The 18,350-nt window shown below is 32.8% G+C and overlaps 2 protein-coding genes across 5 annotated transcripts; one reads left to right on the top strand and one right to left on the bottom strand.

The window, feature by feature from the left end:
- The first annotated feature begins 71 nt into the window (after positions 1-71).
- LOC107220044 (ESF1 homolog) lies at positions 72-5,992 on the top strand. 2 transcript variants are annotated; one of them, XM_046742840.1, is made up of 8 exons: positions 72-432; positions 619-1,339; positions 1,444-1,622; positions 1,787-1,897; positions 2,020-2,220; positions 2,370-2,589; positions 2,713-3,494; positions 4,736-5,992. In XM_046742840.1, the coding sequence occupies exons 2-8, from the start codon at positions 640-642 to the stop codon at positions 4,844-4,846; spliced, it is 2,304 nt and encodes a 767-aa protein (XP_046598796.1). In that variant the 5' UTR covers positions 72-432; positions 619-639; the 3' UTR covers positions 4,847-5,992. The 2 variants fall into 2 exon arrangements, with proteins under 2 accessions (XP_046598796.1, XP_046598795.1); XM_046742839.1 differs by having other exon boundaries at positions 72-1,339.
- Positions 5,737-17,799, bottom strand: LOC107220074 (diphthine--ammonia ligase). 3 transcript variants are annotated; one of them, XM_046742842.1, is made up of 16 exons: positions 17,734-17,775; positions 17,574-17,652; positions 17,036-17,272; positions 15,299-15,483; positions 15,150-15,223; positions 14,471-14,651; positions 13,434-13,525; positions 13,277-13,367; positions 12,418-12,592; positions 11,926-12,093; positions 11,357-11,658; positions 11,106-11,267; positions 10,742-10,907; positions 10,450-10,551; positions 10,134-10,232; positions 5,737-6,680 (listed from the first exon to the last, which is right to left on the bottom strand). In XM_046742842.1, exons 3-16 carry the CDS (start codon positions 17,148-17,150, stop codon positions 6,673-6,675), a joined length of 1,920 nt encoding a protein of 639 aa, XP_046598798.1. In that variant the 5' UTR covers positions 17,151-17,272; positions 17,574-17,652; positions 17,734-17,775; the 3' UTR covers positions 5,737-6,672. The 3 variants fall into 3 exon arrangements, with proteins under 3 accessions (XP_046598798.1, XP_046598797.1, XP_015513987.1); XM_046742841.1 differs by lacking the exon at positions 5,737-6,680 and having other exon boundaries at positions 9,018-10,232; positions 17,734-17,774; XM_015658501.2 differs by lacking the exons at positions 5,737-6,680; positions 17,574-17,652 and having other exon boundaries at positions 9,018-10,232; positions 17,734-17,799.
- Positions 17,800-18,350: the final 551 nt, after the last annotated feature.

Raw genomic sequence — 18,350 nt, 5'->3', positions numbered from 1 at the left:
GTTGACCGTCCGTGGCATCTATATCTATAATACCGTAGTACGACAGCGTAGCTAGTGGACAAATCAGGAACACAGTTTGGTCACACCACGGTCTTATAGACAGGTCTGGGCACTCCAAGCCCCTTCCTATATAACGCAGCGTGACCGTCTTGAAGCCTGTCTTTCTCAATTTGTACACCAAAGTCCGGATCGCTGCAATCTCCGAGGCCTGTGTGCAGCAAAGAGGGGAATATAGGGCAGCTGTCTTTTTCTCCGTGCGCTTGCGTGCTAAGTAGGCCTCTCCCTCACTAGCGCTAGCGGCAAAAATTCACAACATCGGCTTCATTTTCGAGCACGGTTTTACAGCCTGAGTGCCGAGACCTGTGTATACGACCGTGGGTCACAACTACGACGACAATCCGCACCGCTTAAAATTAGCAGAGTTTCAGGCCTGTATGTAAGACCGCGCGTGAGGCACGTGAGGTCTTAAGATAGGTTATGTCAAGGCGCCGTGTTGCACACAGTTGTTTAATTTTTTGCTCAAGAAATAAGGAATTTATCCTTATAAACGAATCCGACAGTAGTCAGTTGTTAAAACTTTACATGCCAGATTAGTGAATTAATTAGTTCTGTTCTTAGGTACTCTGCGTATCAATAATTATGGATAACGTACTGGATGATGCGCGATTTGCACATGTTGCAAAAGATCCGAGATTCAGACGCATTCCTAAAACTGAGCGAAAAGTAAAAATTGACAAGAGATTTCGGCCTATGTTTAATGACAAAAAGTTTCTTCTGAAGTATACTATTGATAAAAGAGGAAGACCGAGTAATCAGTCGTCGAATGAAAATTTAAAAAAGTATTACCATTTGTCAAGCAATGATGATGAAGAGTCAGGTAGTGATGAGAATGTCAAATCAACTAATATTGAAAACAAGGTACGAAAAGATGTAAAGCCTAAAAGTGTTACTGGCATGAACGGAGATAGATTGGATCATTTACAAAATCTGTCTGACCGAAAATCAAAAAGCAAGATAAAACGCACTACCAAAGTAGCCCATTTGTTGGGAAATGGAGAACTGCTGCGTACTAAAACCCAAGCTGACAGTGACTTAGTATCAGAATCCGAAAATGATGAAAATGAATATTCTAAATCTGAGGATGAATTGGAATCAATTTCTAAAGTTACTATGGATTTTGAGAACGGCGCAGATCCATTGCAAATTAACAAGTCTGACACGGGAAGTATACCGACTATGATAAAAGAAAAATTAAGAGACTTAACAGTAGATTATGCTAGAGGAGAAGGCACTTTACTAACGGAAAGTTCATCCGAGGAAGAAAGCTCAGATGAAGATGGTGAGAAAATTTAGATTAGGAACTCTGAATACAGAGAAACAACAGTCCAAGATTCTAAATACAAATGATGAATTATGCGATATAATGATATTGAATATTTTCAGATCAAGAAAATGAAATAGATCATGATTGGGGTGAGCTAGATAGAGAAGCTGAAACAACAGATGAAATAACGAATAGATTGGCTGTTTGTAACATGGACTGGGACAGGATTCGTGCTGTTGATTTATTGGTTCTGTTTAACTCATTTTTGCCAAGCAATGGTCTTATTCATTCTGTTACGGTAATATAGAATCCTGAATACAATTATTATTTCCAAAGAAACTTTAGCCCCCACATGTACTTACTATTGGCATAACTACAGGTATAAGGATGAATATTTAGCATGTAGCCACGACATCACCTTTCTCAAATGTCTTAAATTTACTAAAAGGATTAATTGTACAGATTTACCCGTCAGAGTTTGGTTTACAACGGATGAAAGAGGAGGAAATAAGAGGCCCGATTGAACTGGTCGAATCAAAGAATAACACTCAGGATTTCAAGGAAGATGATGAGGTGATTTTGTCTGAATACATTTTTACTTTTGTTCTTATGACTGATGAAAAAGTGTTGTATTATGGTTAACAAATATATCTGCCCAGGCAAGTAAGATTTGAAAATAATCCTGCTTGTTTTAGAACGAGGAAGGGACAAAATACCACATGGAAAAATTAAGGCAGTATCAATTGAATCGATTAAAGTATTATTATGCAGTAATAGTTTGCGACTCACCCCAAACAGCCAATAAAATTTATACAGAATGCGACGGGCTTGAATATGAATCTACAGCAACGAAATTGGATTTGAGGTTCATACCGGATGATACAACTTTTGATCAAGTACTAAACATTGCAGTCTTTTTTCAATCCAAATGTGACAATGCAATTTGTATAAGTAATTAGTTCAATTTGAGTTGTAACAGTGATTTGTTTATCTCAAGTTATCAAGTTTATCATTGAAAGTAATTCGAAATCAAATTTTTCGATAGGAGCCTAAAGAAGTCTGTGATAAAGTACCAGAATTGTCGAAGTATCAGCCAAGGCAGTTCGTTACTACTGCATTGCAACAAGTTAAAGTAGAATTGACTTGGGACGAGACAAATCCTCACAGACAAGAAATTGCAGAAAAACTTAACTGTGGAAAAGTTGACGACATTGATCCCAGTGATATCCGAGCATATTTAGGAAGTGGTTCTAGCAGTGAAGATGGTAAATTTTATGCTATGATCAAATTAATATGTTGACTCTGCTGTTTTCTATTGATCAAAACCAACTGCTCACTGTCAATGATTGAAAACAATAAATCGACTTTTCTTTTCTTTCTTATCATAGACTCCGATGAAAATGAATCGAAAAATAACTCTGATGAAAGAGACCTAGAATCTGACAATGATGCAGATCCAATAGCAAAGTACAAGTCACTTTTACATGGGATCGAAGAGCAGCAAGAGAAAAATAAAAATAAAGGTATCGAAATGGAAATTACATGGGGATTAGGAAGCAAGGCCAAATCTGAAAAACTCGTTGCTGAAAAAATGAAGAAAAAGGAAGAACTAACGCCATTTGAACAATACCTTGAAAAACGTAAAGCAAAGAAAAAATCAAAAATGGCCGAAAGAAAAAAACTGAGAGAGAGCAATGAGAATGCATCAGATAGTGATAACAGTGAGGATAGTGTGCCTTCGGATATTGACATGGATGACCCATATTTTGCTAAAGAATTCAAAAATATGAAACCAAAATTGAAAAAATCTTCGAAAAATCAGATTGTCAATGATGTTGACAAAAAGCAACAGGAGGCTGAGCTAGAATTATTGCTGATGGATAAAACTGAGGATGCAGGACGAAAGCATTTTGATATGAAGAAAATTGAAGATAACGAATCTTTGTCAAAATCTAAAAGAAAGCGCCAGAAAAAGATGAATAAGTATTCAAATAAAGATGAAACAGTTGATGATTTTAAAGTCAATGTTGGTGATCAGCGATTTGAAGCTCTATACTCATCTCACCATTATAATATCGATCCTGCTGATCCACGGTACAGAAAAACCAAAGGAACAGAAGCCTTGATAGAAGAAAAATTGAAAAGGCGAACTGATGGCAAATTAGATCAGGTAAGGCTCGCTCATATTTTTGGTACTGTATTCACGTATTTACCCATCCAAAAGTAGTCTGATCATATAGTTTCATTTTCGGTTTACATTAATGACCTATGCTCTGTGATTGATTACTCTCTTCTGTTACTATTCGCGGCTGATGCCGAGTTGTTGAAAGTAACAAAGTGTCTATATGATTGACAAGTAGCACAAGTCAAAGGTTTAGGTGTCTAGTTTCATTGCAAACTTTCTTACAAAAAACACATCAACTATATGTATTCAGGTTTTACAGTGCTCAAACCAGGTAATTTTAGGCAAAGTAGGGAGGTATTTGGATCCCAATCCTTTTGAACAGTCCTAACCCAGTAGAGCAAAATTAAATATACACTATGGTGTCCGTTATTGGTCGTTTTGGAATTTTCCGATTGCACCCCAATGATATTTTCATATTACAGAGAAAAAAAAACCTGTAAATTACATTGAAGTATTCGATGTTTTTTCGAATGTATTTGTTTTTCACAAACTGAAATGAACTGAAAAAATCAATTTGATGCATGAGAACAATATACTAAACTACTAAGAAACTGAACTTTATCAAAAGGTTTTCAAAAAACTTCAGGAATATCGAAACGTTCAGAACCCTGTACTTTACTTTCATCTATTCCAATTTGATCTACTGTTTCAGTATGGGAATGCCGAATACTAGTGTTTTGCTGACGAAATTTGACAAAGTAAAGCGTCTTTTTTTTAGATTCGTCTCTCTCAAAATTGGTTGTACAATGCACATGACTCTAGCTTTATCGCTTTAAATTTAGGTATTCCATCTTCATGTTCTTCTTTTGTTAGAAACGATTTGATTTTCACTTTCAAACTCTTAGTCAATCTTGTTGACTGCCCTGAACTAAGTTTAACTTTTTTGTATGTAGTTGTACTTTGAGAAACAATAACCATAACTATTATTTTTATATTAACTCTAACTCTGATTTTCAATCCCCAGTGCATCACATCTCCTTATTACGTAATAATAATAATGAATGGTTTGATTTTTACAATACGAGCCTTTACTTAATTACTAATGTATTCAGAATCTTATTGAAAAAAGTTTAATATCTTAGCTGTTTTTCTTTTCCTCTGCTTATATGTCAGTGTCACAAATACCCAGTTTCTGTACGTTTTCCCTATCTAAAACATTTTCTTCCCATTGCTCCATAGTAAATTAATGAATAAAGTACAGCATGATTATTTTCAAAATTTTTCAGGATCCCGAAAAGAAGATTAAAACCGACAAGAAGTTGAATGCAGAGTTGAATGCGTTAGTAAAATCAGTAAAAAGAAAATCTCAAAATATTTCACAAAGAATAAAATATTAACGTGTCTACATTTCTAATTAGGATATATCTGCAACTTGTACATACATACATACATACGGTATTTATAATGGCATGGAAGATCGAGTGTGCATGCGTTGACACATGTACAGATTTTCCATTAGTGAACGGAGCCCAGTGCGCACTACGAAACGTTGCCAACCTATTTGACGATTGGTTTCCAACCTTTTTGTGACGCCCGTCATGCTGTTGACGAGCTATGGACATCCATCCTTGGGAACTTTGGGTTGGCAGCAGTTCGTGGCACACTCTATCTATCCTGTTCACCATAAATTCATCGTATAACAGTATAAAATATTAAAAACTTCTTGACTCTTAATTTGTTCAAAATATTAATTTATTTTCTTGCAATAAACAAAGAATACAACTGACATACTTAGCGAAAAATAAATTTGCTGGAGCATTGCACCCCTTCCAAAAATATCAGGAACTCGTAGATAGTTCGTGTGAATCAAACGCATGCTGGTTAATGAGCAGTTATAATTTTTGTTGTAATTGCATTATTCTGTTATATTGAGGTGCAAATTGTATACAAGTATAGATGATGAATAATCATGAATGATAAATCTAATATTTGAAAAAGTGTATACAGTTTTTGGAAAATTCATAACTATACAATTTATTAAAATTATTTCTCACATTTAAGTTTCTAATAAGCGATAAGTTTCAGCGTAAAAGTTGTGTTATAACCATTGTATCAATATCTCTTATTGAAATTGAAGATATCTGTTCAAATTCATAGCCAATCTTACATATATATATATCTATAATTCCCTGAATATAAAAAGTACGATTTACACACAATAAAATAAGAGTATGAATAGAATAATTTCTTGAAAATATATACCACTATCCTTACTTTTCGTCCGGGATACACCTCAGTTTTGGGTTTTTTACATATTTATAATAAGGCAGCAGCCCTTTATTCCACACTTGGAATTGCGGTTAAAATGAATTTTCTACATGCCTCCTTCATTTGGATTTATGGGGGAATATTTACACTGGACCTGAAGCATCGATAGGTTGGATGAAAATGTAGACAGAAACCGAAAACTTCATTGTATTTGTGGGTGATTATAGATGAAAAATCCGTTTGAATTAAAACCCTAGCTAACCCTGTTTTGAAAATACCGATATTTTCCATTTTTTACCTATATAATCTGGTTTTTAGTAAATAAGCAAGACAAGAAATATTGATTACTCGCGATCATTAATCCGTTTTCATGTGTAAAATTTTTAATGACATTATAAACGATGCATGGATACATATTAAGATAAATAAATAAATAAATAAATAGATATATCGTTTATAAGACGTGGTTCGCACGGATCCGGTTCGCGATTCCTAGGGTTTAGAGTATTCGGTTCATTTGAACCATAAATTACAAAGGGTTTCTTAAAATATAACAAAGCAGTTCGTATTGGAGGATTTTATTCCACAATCTTTTTTTTTTTTTTTTTCTTTCAGAAATGATCACTTTAGAAACTTGAATTTCGTTTTTTGTCCCAAATTTTTTAGAACAAAAAGAGTAAATGTCCGAACCATTGTGAAGCAATTTGAAGCAAATTGGTTAACTGTTTTTGAGATATTCTGTGAAGCGACTTCAAATATGATGTTTTGAAATAATCGAGCTTAAAGTTTGCAAAAAAATGTGTGGAATGTATATTTTTTTTAATTTACCATTAATCTGCAATTGCAGGGTGACAAAATACTTCCTCTACAGCTGCCGCAGTATCTTCAGTGGTCATTCTTGCGTCAATTCCTCATTTGCCTGATTTGGTGCTCTTGCCATAATTTCTCTTACTTCCTAAATAACTGACCAACAAATTATTTTCAGTACTGATTCTCAAACGGTTAGAATATTTTTTACGATCGTAGTGTACGATCACGTACACTGTGCGGCTAATACTGCTAGATGCATTATTCCTCAAGATATTAGGATGCCTTTCATTCCAATCCCTATCACTGGCATAGTAAAACAGATTCTTGTATTTATTTCGTATGCGTTAGATATAGGTACATAAGTATACGAGCAAGTGGGTACGCTTTCGGGCTCGCAAGAACACTGTATTTCCACGTTGAATCCGACACCACGAGTACAGGTTTTTGTTATTGTATAAATTTCTGCTCCGTATTCTGTGCATCTCACATTTTCACAGATGAATGAAAAACCGGCGATAAAATTTAGAATAATATAATCAATATTATGGTTTATGCTTGGTTCTGAATGAATTGATTACCGTACTTTTTTCGCTGAAACACATAACTGCCACCTTTCCGGCTACGTTGCTACGTACAGGCAGCTTTTTTTTGAGTTGACCTTTGCAAATTCCTCTCGCCTTATCTGCCTTTGTCATTTTATCGCCACTACTTTTCTTGGAGTCCAGTTGACTGTTAATTTTGATAAAACTGCGATGTACAAGAAAATACTATTCACTGCTTAAAGTTAACAGTAGACTTAACACTTTAGAAAAATCCGGTCGGGACACTCGACCACCTTTCGGTGAATCGCCCATACCTTTAACAGTTTTTGGAATTTCGTCATGAAATTTACGCACAATATTCTTCATACTTCAAACTTCCAGAAAGATGAAACAAAAAACGTTTTTTTGACAATTTTACTCACATGATCCCCCTTAGAAATGAATTGACTTCAGCATAAATGAAAACTGGCAAACGAAAGTTGTAATTGTCGACAAGAAATTTTCCAATCTTGTAAAACTGCATGAAAATTGATATTTTGAAATAGTGCATCTACATGCAACTGAAAATAATATGCAAAACCAATTTTTCTTTCATTTAGTGACCCTAGTTTCGTGGCCTTATAGGCCTTAGTTTAATATTCAGGCCTCTGTTGAATACTAAAATACGCAATTCATAATAATAATAATTATTATTATTCTTAGTTTTTGCGCACAAAGGTAATAAAACAATCTCATCATTCATGGTTTTGCGATCCATGTCTCTTCTTGTTGAATTTCCGTATAAATAATTTGGGTATCCCCGTTACAAGATGGAACAGACTTTATACATTAGTGGATTTCGATTTTTTACATCTAAGGATAAGTTTCAATTTCAAATCTGTTATAGTTACAATAATAATACATGGCTTTACTCTGTTATCACACATACACTATCCTTGGATAGTATTTTAATAACATTGCAATCAACGTTTCTAATATTATTTCTTCAGTAATGAGTTAATTAGTCGTAATAACATACGAAGCAAAATATATAATAGGCTCCAATGATTTAGAATAATAGATGTTCATTACTTCAAAGTATCAACTGTCGGAGTAAATTGTCCCGTTCTCTGTATTAAATTTTACATACCTTACTTTCTTTCATTCGAAACAATAAGTAAACAGTGACACGTAATTAAAAAATGTGGTAAAGAACACGCGTGTAATAATCCGCACAGATGATGTGTTTTGAAAAAATAATAAGATTTTGACCAAACTTACGGCGAGTTTTAGATAATTTAAAAGTTTATAGATTGTGATCAGCAATCAGCAAACACCACACAGAGGGAAAAAAAACTTATTATTAAATTAAATTGAGATCAATTTCTTGCAAGTATCGAAGTATATGACATCTTCAAAATACACCAGAAAAACAATTGTCTGAAACCCTATAATAAATCCGCATTTTTTGTCGTAGGGCTTCTTGAAAAAATTAAAAATTCATGTGTTTAAAAAGTGACTCTGATGCGGCATACTCTTGAGCACCAGGAGCCCATCGTGAAATAATCAGTCTATCCATCGCTAATGTAATCTAGGATTAATCTTAATAAGAATAGTGTTATTTGTTGTATGGAAAACAGGTTAATTAATATTTATCAATATATATGATCAAATAAGCCTTATTTTCACTGTGTTTTGTCATTTCAGTTAATGACTGTGAAGGGTTTTTGAATTCTTGAAATGAGAAAAACTGTATCCTGACATTATTTTTTTTGTAACCATACAGAAATATTGCATTTCTAAAGTATTTTGAAATAATGTGGAAACACATAACAGAGATCGCATTTTACTTAGAAGTAAGATGCATTTTTATTTTCATCCAATGTGACAGTTTAATTGTGACATTACTTTAAACGTATCTTATAATTGTAATATGTATATCATATTAATGAAATTAAACACTATTCACTGAATATTAACGAATATATTATAGGGTAACAGCAATATCCAAACGCATTCTTTTCCTTTAATTCTAAATTTAAGTAAAATTCATGAGATTAGGTAGGGTATCATACAATAATTCATAATAACCAATAGTTTAGCCCCCTCTGCGTGGAAAGAGTTTTTACATCGCTATGAATAATTTATTAGCAAACTATACTCATTACCAATTTACTGGCTAGTGAGTGAACTCAAAGTGTTTCAAGGTAATATCAATTATACAGTAAAAACGTTAAATTAAGTAGATAGCCAATACTCCTGACAATAATTGATTTATAAATTGTTTATTTCAAGTCTCTAGAGTTTGAGCAAAAATGCATTCATGAAAAATATAATCTAGAAAATGCTGCTGTTACGTGTATGAATACCGCAATATTTTCAATATAAGTCAAGGATTTTAGGGCTCAATACAACTAAACAAGAACTGACATCCTACTTATATATGCCAAGTTGACTTTGAAAGAATATTCAGAAAATAATTCTTGAGATAAAATCTTTCAATCTGAAATTTGATTGAGTTCAGAAAAAAACAATAAACTGTGAAAAAAAGTTTTCACAAGGAAAATTGCTAATAGTTAGAGTAAATTCTATGTAATATTAGGTGAATTTTGATTTTCATTAGAACTGGGGTGAGTCTACAGTAAAATATTATACAGTTACAAGTAACTAACTAATTTCAGAAAATTTGTACTCGAGCATTATAAAAAATGAAAAACTATATCTATACAGAAGTTTCCACTTGTAAACCAAATAGAAAAAAAAAGAAAAAAATGAAAAATACATCCGTTTGGGCATTGGCTCTCTGTAATAATCGGTAGATTATCAAGCGTTTCAAAATTTATATAAATAATTGACCAAGTTATTAAGCAACAAAACTATTATTCGTGCCTGATACCACAAATTGATAAAAAAGTGCTGTAATTATGAAGATGAGTCGTTGGGATTATGGTGGTAACTATATTTCGGTTTTCAAAATTTGATAGAACGCTTTGAATAAAATTTGGTCCTGGTGAGCTACCCACTTTATAAAAAATTCTTAAATTACAGGTAGGATTTACAGTTTGTGAACCTTTCGTCAACTTACATAGAAGATATTCGAAAGCTTCTGTAAGTTCGGCTGCGTTAAGTTCCGCAAAACTTAGATTTGTGTCTACTGTCAGGTTTCCCATTGAATTTGAAGATCCTGCAAGTTAGTAATCAAATACTGAACTATCAATTGTTGATGCGAATAATATCAATTAAGGCATCTTTTAACTAAAGAACATAATATCATCAACTAGTTGATTCACTCAACAAATTAGATTAAGGTTCCATCATTTACCCAAAACTAGTACTTAACATATTTTGATTCCATGCAAATAAAGCCTTCAACATCTAATTAGGGAATATTATTTACTCACCAGTCGACAGGTAACATACAATAGCAGATACGTTATTCTCATAATTCCATCGTCGCCTTATGGCAACTTTAAAATCACCAACACATTTTCCAGTTTCTTCATCTATAATGAAAGTGAAAGCGCAAATGTCAGTAGTATCTAATTCGGATAAAGTAGTTGGGAAACAAAAATATGTTGTAACACTTATATAAAGTAATGAGGGTGATTTACATGTATTGAAAGTAGAGGTCAGCTTTTATGAAAATAGTAAATTAACATTGTTCTCTCAAGTTTCATCTAAAATTTTACTCACATTCGAATCGGTTATTGTCCCGATGTGCCCAAACACACCATTCGACTTTCGCACCTCGAGGCAAGTTTGGTACAACAACGTAATCTACAATTGCATTATTAGTTCGTTTTTCCCATTCTCTGCGTGCATCAGGAATATAACTAGGATGTGTTGAAAAACAAATACCCTGTAAGAGAAGATGAATTCAAGAATTTAATATCATGGGCATATCACCAATGATAAATTATTGAATGAAAGTTACACGATTAACTAATTTAGATGGCTGCAGATTACAGTTAATTTGTAAAAAAAAAAAATAAAGTTTACAAATATGTATTGAGAGTTCTCTCTGTTTATGTCTGAGAAACCGTTCAATTCCACTTACCTGTACAATATCTCTGAGCTGTGTATTAGCATCCATTGCTTTAACAATTCGATTGATATGCCTCAATGTTAACCGACATTGTCTTTTGATATTTAAATCCAACATCGTCATGCTCCCAGGAACTAGTGGTATTTGTCCAGCAACAGAAATAATATCTCCAACCTAAAAATGTTTAATCATTCATAAGCGATCAGTTTATTTGCTATTCTACTACGTATGAGTTGAAAACATAAAAATAAATCATTACTTACACGAATAGCTTGGGAGTATGGTCCAATATTAGCAGGCGCCCAATTACTTATACTCTGTACATGCATCGTGTGCCTTTTGTGAACTTTGTTGTCTCCTATTTGTGGAATTTCTTTATATGCTAAAGCATCTAAGACGATAGGTACGTTTAACGGGCACTCAATGCACACACGTACCGGTGGATTAACATTACTCAACCTCGAGATGTAGACTTCGTTTATTAATAAATAGTTCGACATATCTTTTAAATACAATGTTACTGCAACAATATCTGAAATCTTAAGCTTTTCTGTTTCGACTAGATCTGAAAAAAGATTGATATCATGATTTTTAGATCATTCTCTCAGAATTGATTGAATCTTGCCAATTGATAAAGAAAATATCGGCCACAGCACAAGTTGAACTTTTACAAACATTTTAAGTACACAACTAGATGTTCAACAATAGAAAAAAATTAAATCAGTATTCTACAAATTATATTATCTACTGATTAGATAATAGGATATTTTTCCCCATCACATATATGGCATTGAGTTAAATTGAATAGTAAGAAGTATTAAATTTTACCTACTGCTTAATTTGTCCAAGGCTTCCTCTGTGGCAAGTTTTGGATCAGAATTTTTTCCAACAATTCCTCCAAACCAGAACCAGCCAGTTTGATTTCTATTTGAAACAGGTACATCTGGATAATCTTCATCATCATACATAATTTCCATCGGACTTGGTGGATTGAATTGACCTGAGAAACAGCAATTTCAATTTTCAATATTAGAATACATGATGTATTGAATGACAATAGACTTTGTTTCTATTACTTTCGGGGGTAATTTCATAAACAAATTTGATACGCAATAAAGCATTACAAGAGAAAAAAGCAATTAGAAAAAAACTGACGCCAAATTTATTTCATGGATGATTAAATTGTTCAAAATTTCGTATAAAGTACACAGTAAAGACAGTAATTTTTCATTTAGATACTGATGTGTGTTTCGAAATTTTTGTAGTTGTATTTTGTGGTAAACTTCAAATATCGTTTACGATATGTATTATAAAACCAATATACCAGAGTTTGATGTCTTTAAGGATTTGTTATCACTTTCAGATTCTTCGTTTTCGTCATCCGATAAATTACAGCCATCTTGTAACTCGGGTCTGACTATTTCATCAATATAGTCAGATGGGCCCTTTACGGATACCAACTGTAACCTTTCTTGCAATGATAATGCCTCTATACCATTCTGCAATATTATCATTACGTTAATTAATTGTTATGATAATATGCGAATTCTGATGCTATGAGAGGTTTAATTGTTATTTACATGCATAGCAAATACAGTGCACAACTTTTTCTTAGTGATAATATTAAATATCATCATTGATCCAGTTATTCATTTATTCATTAATACGTGAAGAAACATGGAATGTGATTTTTCAATTTCTGTTTACAAAAAATTGTTCAAGTCAAATATCTTCAAATTCACTGATAATAACGTATGTAATCACGATTAAAAGGGTTGGGATAGTTTTCTCAATAAAACCTCCTAATGATAGACTAATATACCCTTCCAGCAAACATTGTTTAATATCAATTGAGAAAAAAAAAGCTAAATGAAATGAGCCTTAATCTACCCTGGTGTACAATCTCTTGATAGCCACTTCAAATCAGATTAAGAATACTCAATATGTAATAATATTTAGCATGAACAGTGTAGTATTCCTAAGTCAGATGGTCTATGATTAATTACTGGTAGTTGAAATTCCAGTATCAACATTAGAAATACTGTAAGATTCTGAATGTACAGTACAAGACTATTCCCATCCTTTCCAAAATACAGACACAATAAATAAAGCACAGGAATGGCTGTACTATAAATCATGTTTTAGAATAATTCTGGACGGAAAAATTGCTTATTTCCACTTACATTCTTATTTTGTAAATGGATCTTTTTAAAATTCAGGTATCCGACAGGGGCTATGTCATCGTTAGAGTGAACAATGCTTTCATACTCGTCTCTGAAAATATATAAATATGTTTTGCTACTGATTACTCTCTGTAATACAAGTTCAACTTTAACTTACATTATAATGCTTTTGATAAACAATGGACAGTCTAGGGTAAAAGTCTCGTACTCTCCACCCTCTCCACATATGTTGACCCCATATTTTTCTTTCTGCAAATAAAAAGAACGCTTGTGATATTTTTACAACAATATTTGTTTACTTCAAGACGTACACTTACAGGGTATCAGATATCAAAGTGAAAGGTTAAATGACTTTGCATTTCAGCCACAGATGAGTTTTGATAAATTGGTAGACAACTAGTGTATGATTACAAACATAAATATTGTTATTTAGGAGTATAATAAAATGTATAAAGTTTCGTAAATTAAATGTTCAAATAAATATATGATATTGGCCTTGACAGGGTTACATAAGAAATTACACAACCCAACTATGCATGTCCATTCTCATCTCTCATTCCAAAAATACATACAAGTGTGTGTTGTCAAACTATATGCCTAATGATAACTTTTGTTTCCTAGGCAAAGCTGAAGGTACTGCTTTCAAAATAGCTCACACGAATTTCACAATTAGTTACAGTCTGTTTGGTTGTGCGATTATGAAAAAAAGAATTCGAATGTAATTGATGGAAATGAATAAATGCCACTTCGGTATAACCACAACTGTTTGTGCAGTATAGACAATCTTTGATTTTCCACGATACATTTCATTTTCACATTTTCATGTGAGCATTATTTCAAAGATGCCAATTTCATTCAATTGTTATAATATAATAGATATCATATTATTATGTTCTGATTTCAATTAAACGCATATTCTTAAAACATGGTATTCTGAACGTTATCCTTTTTTAAAATAAGATTAGTTTTCTCGTTATTTATTCTACTTATTATTCTTTGTGTTTATTGGATATTTTATATTTTTACACAAATGACTCATTTTTATTCAAAAAAAGAAGAGTTTAGTAAAGGCAATTCGATTTCTGTTGAAACTCAGGCACTATTAAGTGAGTCAAAGATGTACGTATAGGTTAGTCGCCGATTAGAATTTTTGCAAATGAAAGAGATTAAATATGGATTATGTTAATTACGTACTATTTTTGCAAGATGCGATTCCATTTCTGCAATAGACTTTCCCAAGTGCCGGGGTTCAAGGCCTAACGCAGCCACTTTTATGAAAACTGCATTCACGGAACACTCGATCATCTCCTTCAGTAAATCTTCCTGACCTCTTCGCCACAAATAGCATAACGAAACAAGGCCTAAGCGGCTGCACCTACAACAGGGTATACATTTTTGTTTTCCATTAACACCCTGATACCTTTCGCTCCTATCTCTTTTTGCAGGAATATAGTCAGTAGACATTGAGGAATGGACATAACTTGTTACTAGACAGAATCTCAGCTGCTTGTAACAATTTCTGTCTCATGTACAAGATTTTATTATTCTTTACTTGGCCTTTAAAAGTGATTGAGTGTTTCTTCAAATGTATTGCTAGCGTCGATCAGAACAAACTAACATCTTGATAATGAATAGTGGTGAATTGATTATTTTAAGCCGACTTGTACCACTAGCTTGAGTGAACAAATAGGCTATGAATATTCGCATTTCATGTCCGAATCAATGACAGGCCTTTTTTTCTAGAGTCTTGTTTACTTGCTAAGTATTTACAGAGTGATCGACAGAAATTCTTTATCATATCATACATTTTGAGATTACTGCGGTTAGTTAAGATTTTTTCCTACACTATTAAAAGTATCCATTAGATAGTTACACATTTTCGACACGAATGCGTTGATAGTCACTCAGAATTGCACCAGAGGCAACTGCTTCTATATTTTCCCGCTCCTAAAAACATTTGTTTCATTTGAAACCTCTTATACACTCTCATATTAGCTATATTTGGCAAAAACGTTTAAATACCTTCACTTTGACCAGCAATCTGTATAGGTCTTCAACCTCATCGTCATCCGTAGGTGAATAATTCTTTTCCAACATTTTGGACTTTCCAAATGTTGGTTCACGGTACAGTGGTAAGCCGATAGCTTCACCTAAGTACTCTACTCCTTGGTGTCCAACGGTTTGGAACATGAAAGAATCTAATTCATCTATTGAGGTTAAGAAAAGAAGAAGTTAGTTCAGTGGTTGAAAAAATGTTTCTCGAAAAATTATTCAAGGCTTTAGTTTAACGAAGAGCATATGGAAACTCAGTGCATTGGATATTGTGTATAAATACATCAAATAAAAGATGAAAAGAGGATACTGCAGATGTGATTATTAATGTTGTACATTATTATACATAAAGTTAATTGCTGATATTGTCGTAGAGCATAGACTAGGAATAGACTAAACCGAAACGAAAAAGTGTACTTCGAGAGTTAAAATCTTATTTCAAAACACCTTGAAACTGCTTGTGACTAGTGATATATAATATTTGAAATTCATATGGATTATTGCTTGTATATCCTATTATTTTATTACACATGAACTTTATTTTATGATATAAGTACAATTGATATTTCATTGCTACATTTCCCTGTAACAAATCACTAGCAATATATTGACACTTTGTCGAATAATAATAAAAAAAAAAAGAGAACAAGTATGAAAGTGAGAAATTATTAAAACTTAAATACAAAATTTCAATGTCTCACAGTACTTTGAATTATCAAGGTCCATTTGCAGAAGCTGATGTTATACCAACAACTATTTTTTGTCGATTAGTCGTGATAATAATTGATCAAAATATCGGACAATTGACATTTAATAATTTCGAGTAACAGTTTTTTATTACAATATGTCAATTGTTGTACTGAATTATATATAACAATCAATTTCAAACCACTGATAACCAATAGCACGTAATTATAAATACAGAAAGTAACAAATGTATGGAACATTATGTAAAAGAGAACACATCTTGAAAAAGTAATGCTATTTATAACAAATTTTGTAAACTTTGTAATATCTGAGTTTACGAATTGAAATCAACAATCTGACGTCACACAAATGGCAAAGGAAAATGAGGTTGAAGTTTCTAACGTTAACATAATTATGCATTTTGAGCGAAAATCACATCTTCATTATCATTATTTGGCAACTTTAGGATAGTTCAAAATGTAGAGTATGATAATGAAGAAAAACTTAGTCATATTTTGCAAATCCTTCAATCATGTCAAAAAAATTACTATTTTTTACAATTTTTTGTTACATTAATATTACTGATGTCAATCTCCATCAGTCCAAAAAACTTGAAAATACGCAAAAAAAAAAATTCAGTGAAACAATATGTGTATAATTGATTAAATCGACGGATGAGGAACATGCGTTTTATCATCCTTGACTATGCAAAATAACTAGAAAGTGATATAATTCAACACTCGTGTATTATTTTGAAGTACTAATGGCCCTTTATAACAAAGTTGGCTTGCAGGTACAATTGATCAATAGTATATAAATAACGTAACAAAATTGACATCACGTCTGAGATCAGGTCAGGCACTATTTATTTATCAGAAAGCATTACATGTTCGTAGATTGTTTGGATTTGAAAAAATTACCTCACCTTGCCTGAGAAGACTGTAAATCTCTATAAAAATTTTTATCCTCCCATCAGAAGGTTTCTATTTATGCCTGTAACTAGGTAAAACTAATACCTACCTTTTTCGATTGGATATAAGTTAGCCAAAGCAACAATGTCGTGGCCAGCAGCTATGCACTGCATCATATTGAAGCAGGAGTCTTTTCCACCGCTGATCAAAGCTACGACCCTCATTTTCAAATTTTTTTGCTGATGTTATCAGTTCTTTTTTGTCAAGAATTTTTTCCAAAGTTCCAAACTGAAATCTTCAAGTACCAGGGGTAATTGGTTGGCTGTGGATTATTTCAGGCAATCATCTGTTAAAAATTAGGAATATTTCGAGTATTATTGACAATGGGTTGAAAAATTACGGCAACGTATGTTATTGGAATTATTGTATGCGGACAAGTAGGTATCGTATATTGTTTATCGGTAGGAGCAGTGGCCTCTCGGTAATTAATAACAATTTTTGCAAACACACGAGATTGAATAAGTTACATTGATCAGCGGTATTATAATACAACAATAATTTTCTATCCTCATGTATAAATGCAGGCAAATATTTGAATCGTTTCAGAAATTATTATCAATAATCAAACATATTGCGAAAAAAGATACCTGAAACGATAGTACGTGTTTGTTGGTTATTGCCGACGATGAAAATACCCTGATCTATGTAATGTCGACTACTATAAAACTATGGGAGACATGTTAAACCCAGTAATGATCGAGAATAAGCTGAATATAATGTCGAATTGTCAATAGATTCAGTATTTACATTAAAATTGGCTACGAAACCCACTGGGACGGCGAACTCTGTCAGCCATCAGCAGCCATCAGCAACTCACAGCAGCTGCAATAATGTCATCAGCGACATCTGTTGCGAATTTATTGAACCTACTAAAATAGGGTTAGTTTTAAATTATAATATTAATTTTACCAGAATATTGTCGATTCTGACTCTCAAATCATAAGAAATAATCGAGGAAACCATTCCGGTTGACTATGTATTGTATTTTAACGTTTTTCGTCAAATTTTGAGCAAAATCCCGTAAGGCGAGAGATTTACAGGTGAATACCGGTTGACCGTAGCGTGTGACGTCACCCAGGTATATTCAATGAACAAATCAGAGAATCCTACTATTAAAATATTTTCATTCATGCAACAGGTAGAACATTCAGGACATATATTTTCACTTGTCATAGAATAAAATTTATATAAATTACGGTTATTTATCAGTGATTTAAAAAAAGCATGTGTCTCAAGTGTCTTCCGAATGGACCACGAGCTGATTGGTCGAAAGTATGTCATTGCCTAGAAGTTTTGAAATCAACACGCGTAGTATTTCAGCTATTACTGAATAAATATATCGATGAAACGAAGTTCGGTTGGCT

Source organism: Neodiprion lecontei, chromosome 6 (genome assembly GCF_021901455.1).
Source record: "Neodiprion lecontei isolate iyNeoLeco1 chromosome 6, iyNeoLeco1.1, whole genome shotgun sequence".
Classification (NCBI taxonomy): Eukaryota; Metazoa; Arthropoda; class Insecta; order Hymenoptera; family Diprionidae; genus Neodiprion; species Neodiprion lecontei.
This window is presented reverse-complemented; position numbering and strand designations above follow the sequence as displayed.

Coding starts and splice junctions, on each gene's coding strand:
- LOC107220044 (XM_046742840.1), top strand. CDS start 640: ATGGATAACGTACTGGATGATGCGCGATTTGCACATGTTGCAAAAGAT. Junction 2,221..2,369: donor ATGATACAACTTTTGATCAA/GTACTAAACATT, acceptor ATTTTTCGATAG/GAGCCTAAAGAAGTCTGTGA. Junction 2,590..2,712: donor TGGTTCTAGCAGTGAAGATG/GTAAATTTTATG, acceptor TTCTTATCATAG/ACTCCGATGAAAATGAATCG.
- LOC107220074 (XM_015658501.2), bottom strand. CDS start 17,150: ATGAGGGTCGTAGCTTTGATCAGCGGTGGAAAAGACTCCTGCTTCAAT. Junction 14,652..15,149: donor CGCATTCGTGTCGAAAATGT/GTAACTATCTAA, acceptor ACCCTGTTGTAG/GTGCAGCCGCTTAGGCCTTG. Junction 13,526..14,470: donor AATCGCATCTTGCAAAAATA/GTACGTAATTAA, acceptor TTTTATTTGCAG/AAAGAAAAATATGGGGTCAA.